The 9,469-nt window shown below is 50.2% G+C and overlaps 3 protein-coding genes across 3 annotated transcripts; all 3 read right to left on the bottom strand.

Annotated features, from left to right (window-relative positions):
- Positions 1-759: 759 nt before the first annotated feature.
- H257_06144 (hypothetical protein) lies at positions 760-1,359 on the bottom strand (the record flags this gene model as incomplete). Its single annotated transcript, XM_009831265.1, has 1 exon — positions 760-1,359. The coding sequence occupies one exon, from the start codon at positions 1,357-1,359 to the stop codon at positions 760-762; it is 600 nt and encodes a 199-aa protein (XP_009829567.1).
- A 39-nt stretch (positions 1,360-1,398) lies between these two features.
- H257_06143 (hypothetical protein) lies at positions 1,399-2,466 on the bottom strand (the record flags this gene model as incomplete). Its single annotated transcript, XM_009831264.1, has 2 exons — positions 1,399-1,713; positions 2,134-2,466. 2 exons carry the CDS (start codon positions 2,464-2,466, stop codon positions 1,399-1,401), a joined length of 648 nt encoding a protein of 215 aa, XP_009829566.1.
- A 2,669-nt stretch (positions 2,467-5,135) lies between these two features.
- H257_06142 (hypothetical protein) lies at positions 5,136-6,789 on the bottom strand. Its single transcript, XM_009831263.1, has one exon. It carries the CDS (start codon positions 6,761-6,763, stop codon positions 5,156-5,158), a length of 1,608 nt encoding a protein of 535 aa, XP_009829565.1. The 5' UTR covers positions 6,764-6,789; the 3' UTR covers positions 5,136-5,155.
- Between the last annotated feature and the right edge of the window lie 2,680 nt (positions 6,790-9,469).

The raw sequence follows: 9,469 nt of genomic DNA, 5'->3' as shown, positions 1-9,469 counted from the left end.
ACCGGGGAAGGAAATGCTCGAGAGGGATCGTTCGGTCCGCACTGTCTAGTTTCGGGGCGTACTTCCGTGCATCGGTCATTGCCTACCAAGCCAAAGATCGCCGAGCCGCGTCCGAGGTGGGTTGAGAAGGGTAAGCGGTCCCCCTCCACCTCCATAGTCACCCCCTCCTCCCGGAGGTCCAGGTGGTGGTCCTCCGTGTCGTCCAGAAAACCCCCCATAGCTACCTTGATTGTATCCCCCAGGTCCGTTGGGATCATGGGGAGGGTCCCCTCCAGGCCCTCCGCCGGGTCCTTGGCCTGGTTGTCTGCCAGAATTTCCTTGATTTGCCGTGAGGTATCTAGGGGGCCCGTTGTCGAAGCTCGCACTCCCCGGTTTCGGCATATTGAGAGGCCCTCTCCCCGTTTGACCAAACATACTGTACTCTGGACGTGTCGCCGGAGGCGGAGCCACTGGAACGGGTGGTACGACCACCGGGTAGAGATACAATGGTGGTTGCAACGACGTGGACTCCGTGACTGTCTCGGTTTGCTGCATGAAGTGAGGGCGTTCGAGGTAATCGAAGGCTCGGCGAGGGGTCGAGACTACGGAGACTGAGCCAGGAGCCATGGTGGCTGACTCGTACGTGGATGAGGCACCCTTCGTGGGAGATCCCTTCCGAGAGGCTGAAGGGGAACTGTAGGGAGTCAGTATCGGGCTCGGTCGAATGCGCTCGGCCTGCGATTTGAGGGTAGCGTTGCGCTTCTCAATCTCGAGGTTTGTTTACTGACGTCCAAGTTGGGCGTAGGCTTGGGCTAACATAGCTTCATGATTTTCCCGATCACTGCGCAATTGTTCCTCAGCATCCTCGAGGAGGCGCATGATAGCGTCTTGGTTCGCCAGTCCTTCAAAGATACGCGCCAAGACTTCTTCGTTTGCTGCACGCTCTAGAGTTAACTGACCTCGTTCGGCCTCGACTCGAGTCCGTTCCAGTAGTACTTCTTCGGCTCCTTTCGATTCTCGTTCCGTAATCATGACACGGACTCGATCCTCTGTTGTCCGCTCAAGGTCGAGCCGGCTCTTTTGTTGTTCCTGCAGGGCCAGTTGGAATTGAACTCTCTCATGGTCCAGCTGTTCGACGGCTTCTCGAGTGCACTGTTCGCTGACGCGGAGTGAGTTGCCTGCCTCGGCGAGGGAGGCTTCAAGTCCCTCGGTTCGGTTGACCTCGTTACTGACAGTAGTTTCGAGCGCTCTAATCCTTCTTTGGAGGACTTGGATTTCTTCTTGGAGGACAGGGCAACTCCCACATTCGGACCGAACGAGTCCAGCTGCTTGAATCTCGTGTAAGGCCGTATTCGTTCGCTCCAGCTCGGCTGATTTCATGAGTACTTCGGCCTGAGAGGAGGCAAGTTCCCGGGCTCTTTATTCATCTCGTGCTTCGTAAGTCGACTCCAACGTCGCGATATCTTTCCGAGATTCCCCCGCTAAGAGCTGGACATCCTCTACGTGTGCTCGCTTCGCTGAACGGTGATCTTCTCGCAACTGGTTGAGAGCGCTTTCGTGATGAATGGCCTCCTCCATGTGGCGGACTTCCATGGCGTGGGCTGCCTCCGCTCGTATTGAGCGAAGTTTCTCGGTGGACTGCCGTGTTAGCATAGCTACCTGAGAATCCTTCTCCCGCAGGATAAGTGCCTTCTGGCTTTCCCATTCCGACGCCAACCGTTCTTGTAGGAGGTCCTGCATCCGGGAGGTCCACTCATTCTCGTTTTTCTTCACCTCGACGTGGCATACCTCGTTTGCTTCATTCGTCACTTATGCACGGGCCACTTTAAGTTCCCGAGCGAGCCCGTCACGAAGGTACGTCAGAGCTTCATTGAATACGCCTTGTGGATGGACTTCATGTGCCTCAGCTGCTCGAGTCATGTTCTCAGCCATATCGACGAGTCTTGTTTCCCGGGAGTCCAAGAGGCGAGCTTGGTCCTCTTGAAGTTGTCGGAAGAAACGATTCGTCGCTGTTCTTTCGCTTTCTTATATTCCCCGCGTAAACTCTAGGTACGTGCGTTACAGGTCTCGTGTCCCTCCGTTCGCTACAGTAATCGTAGCGATCACTGTGTGCCTGGGTACTCGGGGTTCGTTCCAGGTAGGCGTTCTCTGAACCTGGCCGACGGACTCCTCTTGGACTAGGGAGGAGTATCCGGGGGCCATTACAGGGTTCAGTAAGCGCGCACTGGTAGCATTGTCGGAATCCCATTCTTCCAGACCACTTTTCACCGACAAGGGTGGGCAGGTAACAGCCAACTCATTCTCCTCAGCCAACGCCAGTTTCTTCAGAGGTGGTCTTGAGTCGTGGCGGTCCGTCGGTGGAGACACGTTAGGCGAGCTTTCAGCGTCTCTCTTCCGTTCCGGCGTCATCATGGCCCCACCGAGGTAGCTAGTTTCCTTTGAGGGCCGTGGATTCACCGGGTCGATTCGCTCCGGTCGGTCTCGCATAGCAAACTCGGGGATTTCAACGGCAAGTCAGCGCGATTGGCGCACCGCCTTCGTGGTTGGGTCTTGAGTTTCCGTCGACATTTAGCTCTTTTATTCTTCTGCGCTTCTTCTGCAAACACCTACCCTGCTGCTCAACCAAAAAATGTCACGGGGTTCTTCCGTAACTGATCGATGGGTAGGTGCGGCGCGAGCAAGCGTAGAATCCCAAATCCAGGTGTGGAGTTAGAGGCCAAATGTAAAGTCGAGTTAGTTTATCCTCTAGCTGACGCTATTCGTTCTATCTTTCCATCGTCCTCAAACCGCCTTCCGTGTTCTATCATTCTACCAGTTTTAGCTTTAAGCAGCTCTCTGTGTACTGTCACGCTGGCGTGGCCACTTCACCGTCCCAGGAGATTCCCGCAAATAGGCGTCACGAGGTAGTCCGTGGCAAGTTGTAAGCATTTGAACCGGTCCTTGGATTCACAAGGTTGTGGGTGCTGGATCGTTTTGGGCACAGAGTGGGCTGTCACGTCCTTCGGTTTGACTCGCCCTTCGGTTTTGTCGGAGTTTCCACCAATCATATATTCCTCGGCGTAACATGGGTCGGAAGATAAGGGCCTTCACCGAGGGAGTCTGATTGGCTCAAAATCGCACCGCGACACGGACACGCGCCAATCCTCACTGATGGTGACGGCCAAGGGATCATCCAAGCCGTAAACGAGCGAACCTTGCACGCTCAGTGCTTCAGCAGGGACATGTTTGCGAGCATACGGTTATACCTGGAGAACAACCAGCACAAACGTACTATCCCGGACACCTTTCTGTCCGTCACATATGTGAAGCGTTTCATCAAGCGTCACTCCAGCCATTTCTCAACGCCGAGTGCATAAGCCATGGACGCCGCTCATGCCAAGCGCAGTACAACCGACGTTGTGAAAGCCGCTACATCAACTTGGCCACGGTCTTCGAAGAGCACACGTTCGATCCAGATTGTATTTGGAATCTTGATGAGTCGGGGACATGTGCTCCAGGCTTGCGGAACAAGACGAAGGTGATAGCGACCAAACGAATGCCAGCCAGCATCAAAATGCCAGACAGCAGGCAAAATGTGTCCGTTCTAGTGTGTGTGAATGCTGGTGGTGTACACCCCCCATTCTTTATTCTGCCCCGAGCGAACGTGTGTAAGCGCATGACTGAGGGTGGTCTTCCTGGCTCGACCTTTGCTGCATCCAAGACGTCGTTCTTCTTAACGCATCTGTTCATACAGTACTTCGAATGGTTGCAAATCAACTCGGTCCCAAACGAGCGGTGCTCTTGCTTATGGATGGCTACAATGCTCATTGGTCGGCAAGAACGATAGAACGTTTCGGTGTTCAACCACTTCAAGCGCCACCTTGATGTCGTTCTAGCAGCTTTCCGGGTAAAGCACTTCTTTTGCGCTCACCAGTGATATGGTGTCCATTTCGTCTACGGCGTTGGCGAGCTGTCTGACAAGGACGTATATCGTTGGTGGCAAGAAGGCAATTGCCCTGAGGAGAATTCAGGTAGCTTGAAGACCAAGGCTCAAGAACGGCGACGCGAAGCCACTGAGTGCAAGCTTATGGCTGATGAATATGCCAGCAGGTCCTTCGGACGCAAAAGACCCCATTCGGACGTATGTGGAGTTGCCGCAGTGTAGGATCCGTATGTGGAGGTCATATTTTCGGATAACGTGGCACGGAATTGTTTTCAGCCTATCCATTTTTTAAATGTTCAAACCCTTTAAAAGTACAGACGCAATCGATACAATATCAAGTCACACGAACTACATTTTTTCTCCTGATTTGAAATCTCTATTATAATGCGAATTTTGATAAGAGGAATATCTCCATCCAAGGGTCTCAAAAAGTGGTACGGAACTGGCCCCTTAGTACAGTGCTGTTGGAAGTTCATTTGATGAAGTACGTGATGAGCTACTCGAAGTAATTGCGCCGGATCCATCGCATCAGGTGGAAAACACGAACATGCATTGCCCCAAGGCGGCGTTCTAGTGTGTACGCGAGGAGGTCGTCGGCAAACGGAAGGATCGGTTTGCCTCCCTGGTTACCCAGGAAACCACGACTGCCGTGACGTTTGGTCGACAAGATGGCCGACTCCTTTTGACGCCATCCTCGCCAGGTCCCCTCGGGTATCGAATGCTCACGGCAAAACATGGCTTCGTCCTTGCTGATCCCCTCTCTGAATGCGGTGAGAAGTCTCTTGCGTAGCGTCGGTATTGGCCTCGTTTTGCGCCAGAAGGTCATTTTGAAATGGCATGCATGCGCGCGAATGTTCAAATTCAAATGCGCCAATCACATCGATCTTTTGGTCTTATGCTAGTTATTCCTTGGTATTTTGGCCAATAAAGTTTACACCTCACTTCTATTTTATGACTAGATCCAACTCTCCGCGAATTTTGCTGTCCAGCACTGTACCGAAGCTCACTCCTAGTTTCGCTCTGCAACAAACATATCAATCAAGTGCGTGGTTCAAGGGAGGTGGCGCTCCCCAATTTGGTTGTTTGTGTTGGCGCAGTGTGGGAACAACACACCGTCATACTGAAACTACCTTTTGTCCTGCCCCATATTATATAGCTACCGGGATAGGGTTCAAGTGAATACCGAATAGCTAGCTTTGAAACAACAAAATTGAAATATTCGAAATATATATTAAGACGTTTCGCTGTAGCACTTTAGGCCTTGGTGGTGGCAGGGCTAGCCGAGGTGATGGTGGGGGTCGTGGTGGTGTTAGTGGCGTTGGTGACGTTGGTGGCGTTGGTGGCGTTGGTGACGTTGGTGGCGTTGGTGGCGTTGGGGGTCACCGTGGGGATAGCCGTTTGGATGTCGTTGGGCTTGTATCCGCGCAACTTCAACGTGATCGACTGGAGGTCCAAGTTGAGGTAGTTGGTCATGATGTGGTTCAAATGCGTGTTGTCATGATTGCCGTTGCATCGACGGGTGAACACGGACGGACCGGCGCAGTACAAGTTGACGTCCGTGCCGACGTGGCCGATGGTGGTCCACGCGATATAGGCTGTTTGCGAAATACATTGACCCATGTATATGACCAATTTGGAGGTCGAGTACGTGGCGTTGGCGACAATCTGCTTTACTTCGGCCGCGAAGATGGCATCCCATTCCTTGGTGATCTCTTTGGTGGCGCTGTATTGGGTGATCAGGTCCTTAACCTTTTGCAATGCCGTCGCTTCCGTGTATGTGGCACGGTCGCTGCTGAACAGCGCCTCCATGCCTTCTGTTGACATGACCTGCTTGACCAGCGGCTCGGGCTCCCACTTGTACACTCCGTCATGACCCAGCGTGATCCCGCCGGTGCCGTGGTCGGCCGCCGAGATCATCGCCACGTTCGGGTTGGAGTACACGAACTGCTTGACCACGCTCACGGTGTTGTCGAACTCAATGGCTTCCTTGCCCATGGTACCCGCGTCGTTCGAGTGTCCGGCGTGGTCAACGCGGGAGCCTTCGATCATGACGAAGAACCCGTGCTTCTGGGCCCGCTTGTTGTTCTTGAGGATGGCGAAGATGTGCTCGGTCATTTCACTCAAGCTCGGCTCGTTGGTTTCGCCACGGATGCGATCCACTTCGTACGAAATGTGCGACTTCTGGTACAACCCAAACATGCGCAGTGTGCCGTTGGCTTCGTTGGTCTTGCGGTACGCGGCCAACTCGTCCTTGTCATGCGTGATGGTGTAGCCGGCCGCCTCGAGCTTGGCCAGACACGCGTCGCTGAAGTGGCGCTTACCACCGCCCAGCAAAAAGTCTAAGTTCGCGTTGTCGCAGTACTGATCGGCAATGTCGTTCTCGAGGCTGCGATCGTGGATGTGGGCTGCGAACGATGCGGGGGTCGCGTGTGTGACACGGGACGTCACGATCATTCCCACCACCATGCCGCGGGCTTGCGCAGCTTCTAGGATGGTGCCGAGGGGGCGCATCTCCATGTCGACGCCGATCGCAGAGTCGTATGTCTTGAAACCCGTCGAGTACGCGGTGGCAGACGAAGCAGAGTCCGTGACGAGTGACGTGTTGGAGAAGGTCTGGACAGACCCACGGAAAAGCGGGTCGATGTGCAACATCTTCTTGTGGGTCGGGTCGAGTATGTTGCGAGCGAGGGCCCAAATGTTGGGTCCTGTGCCGTCAGGGATCATCATGACCACCGAGCGGGGCAAACGGTGGTCTTCGTCGATCTCGTAGTCGTAGTCGACCTCAGGGCGACTGTCATCGAAGCTGAAGGCTGCGGTGATGGCGAATGAAGCAGACAGCAAAGTCGTGATCTTGGTAAGCATGTTGCTGGGTAAAGGTAGAACTTGAAATGATTTGGTTTTTTGACTTCGCTGTAGATTGGTGTATAGGACGTGACTTTTGAGGATACAACTGTACCGGTACAGCTCCAGCCAGCTGCTGTTGACATTTACATTTTGTGGAGTGGTACGAAATTTCAAAAACATCAGCATTGTAACGTTACAGTACTATTAATACCAAAGTATCTGCAGACAACCGACGCCATGGAAAACGTGTCTGGACGATAGACGATAGATTGGCATCGGCATTGCCGAGACGCAACGTTATTTGCGTGTAATGACAGGAAAACACAAGTGCTTTGGACGAACCTCCGGTACTACTGCGTAGTAAGCAGGTATGCTGAAGCTGGGTTATTTATGAATGTTCATGTACTACGTAGTACATTCAAACGATTCACAGATGTGTATGGATGGATTATGAGAGAATTGTTCTCAGATCTTTACCTCTTTTTATTCATAAAATGAAACAACGCGTTTATTAGATGTGGAACAATATGATGTAATACGGTGAAAAATAACTCATGTTGAAACTTTGAAGCATCGCTTTAGCGAGGATATCAACATTGATGATATATTGATCTGCTCACTTTTGTTGCTTGGTCTGTGAACAATGATCATTCAAACTGTTTGTTACAGTTCAAGTGTTTACGCAGCAAAAAATATTCCCAAAGGGTCCCTCACAGCTGTCGACCACTGTGACTTCGAATCTCAAACAATAATGTACCATGCTCCCATACACAGTATATATATATATGGACTGTTGTGTTGAGGAAACGTAGTCGTAAACTTAAACACAAGGACCAAACTCTTTTTGCCGAACGCATGCAACTGGCATGTGGAATGCTTTGGTCCTTCGTGGCACTTCCGCAAGTACACTGTATCGTATGCACCCATCCACTTTGAATGTCGCGGTTGTGAGATTCATCCACGTGCTACGTTTACCTAAAGTTAACCTAACGTTACTTTGGCCAAGTGAAATTACGTCTTGGAAGTCAAATGAGACGTCGCCAAGGCACGAAGTTCAAGTTTGCAGCGGGGTGTACTTCAACCCATCCACCCATCAGCAGCATGATGATGTGCTGCAGTGTCAAGCGATCGATGAATAATTCTCTCATTAACTGTAAAACAGTGTTTCAATGAGGGAATTATTACATCCGGATACACCTTTTCGCCAGTAGCCCTGTAACCTGGGACTCCTCCTACCCCCGGTGAGTACATATGATGCTAAATCTATGGGGTTAACTGCATCGCTAGTGGTTAGCTATCGCTAACCACTGAGATGCACTTAACCCCTAGTAAGAGGTGAGGTGGTCTGATCATACAAAGTTCCATATAAACCTCATTGAAACAGTATTTCGGGTCAAAACAACAGTGGAACTGTTTTTAATGAGGGAATTGTACAGCGATCGATACATAGGACCCAAACCCAGATAACACTTGGTTGAAATACGGTACTTCCTCTGATCCAAATTACTGCCGTCATTAGAAAAACCCACTTGTTACGTACTACAGTAGTATTGCTGCGAGCACGTCTACGCCTCTATGATTGGCTCATGATACAATTTTCTTTAATTTCATTGGCCGTTTGAAAGGCATTGTCGGATCTGATAAAATAGGAGAATGGCTATTTTGGCCACTTCAAGTCACACACTTTTGAAAATATCAAAGAATCTTCGAAGTAAATTTCGTGTTTTATTCATACGTGACACTAAAACTCCAAAACTGTATTTTTTCAGTCAGATTTTGTTGCGTTTTACTAGTATTGTGCTTTTCATGTAGTTTGCCCGTTGTTTAACTGCGTTAAACAACCAGGCGTTTAAAATAATATAAGCCCGATTGAATATAAAACAACGCTAAACACAAGTTCTGCATTTCAGCAGAATAAAACAACGCTTACTTTATTTCAACTGCTAACTAATCGAGTTGCAGCACCAGGCCAACTTACGCCGTACAACCACCAGTTCATCACGATGCATACCGTATTAGGATGTGAAATGGGAGTACTATACATCATGTAGTCGTAGTGCGCCATTGCCTTCCACGTACAGTGCTAAGGTTAGAGCAGATCAAGAGTTGAAGGTATGGCATAGCTTTGAATCATTGGACAGAGCGACGACTACATGTACTGTAGCCTAACTATATCCCTAACGTTATATACATTACTCGGAGTAGATAATGTTAGTACTGTAGTGATCACGGATGGGAGGTCATGTATGTGGCCATAGCTCCTTCAGTTTCATTGCGTCAAGCACCTTGACATGTTGACGTAAAGCAAGTTGTTTGCCAGAATGAAAACGGCAAACAACTTGTTTTACGAAAGTGCCAGTAAAACCACCTTCAACCAACCAATCATCGCATTAGATGAAGTAACTTTAAACAACGCACCCAACCGTTATTCAAGTTACTTTAGACATTATTTAAGCCTGAGAAATTTTTAAACAATGAATTTAACCCTGGAATTGCCAAAAAAGGTGCAAAGCACAATAAATCCTAGCGGGTTAATTCTCCCACCTCGAGACTCTAAATTCTAGCGTCTACGCTATCCGGCGCTAAAGTCAGATTAACGTTATTCGTCAGATTTGACGACGATTGGTTAGAGTTCTGGCGAGCATACAATTTCATGAGTATACAATTCCCAATACATTTAGGATTACCTGGTTGCAATGGCATGAGGTGCCTGTCCTTTCGACC

This window comes from Aphanomyces astaci (assembly GCF_000520075.1).
Source record: "Aphanomyces astaci strain APO3 unplaced genomic scaffold supercont1.12, whole genome shotgun sequence".
NCBI lineage: Eukaryota > Oomycota > Saprolegniomycetes > Saprolegniales > Verrucalvaceae > Aphanomyces > Aphanomyces astaci.
Note: the sequence above shows the minus strand (reverse complement) of the source record. Positions and strands in the feature narration are given on the sequence as shown.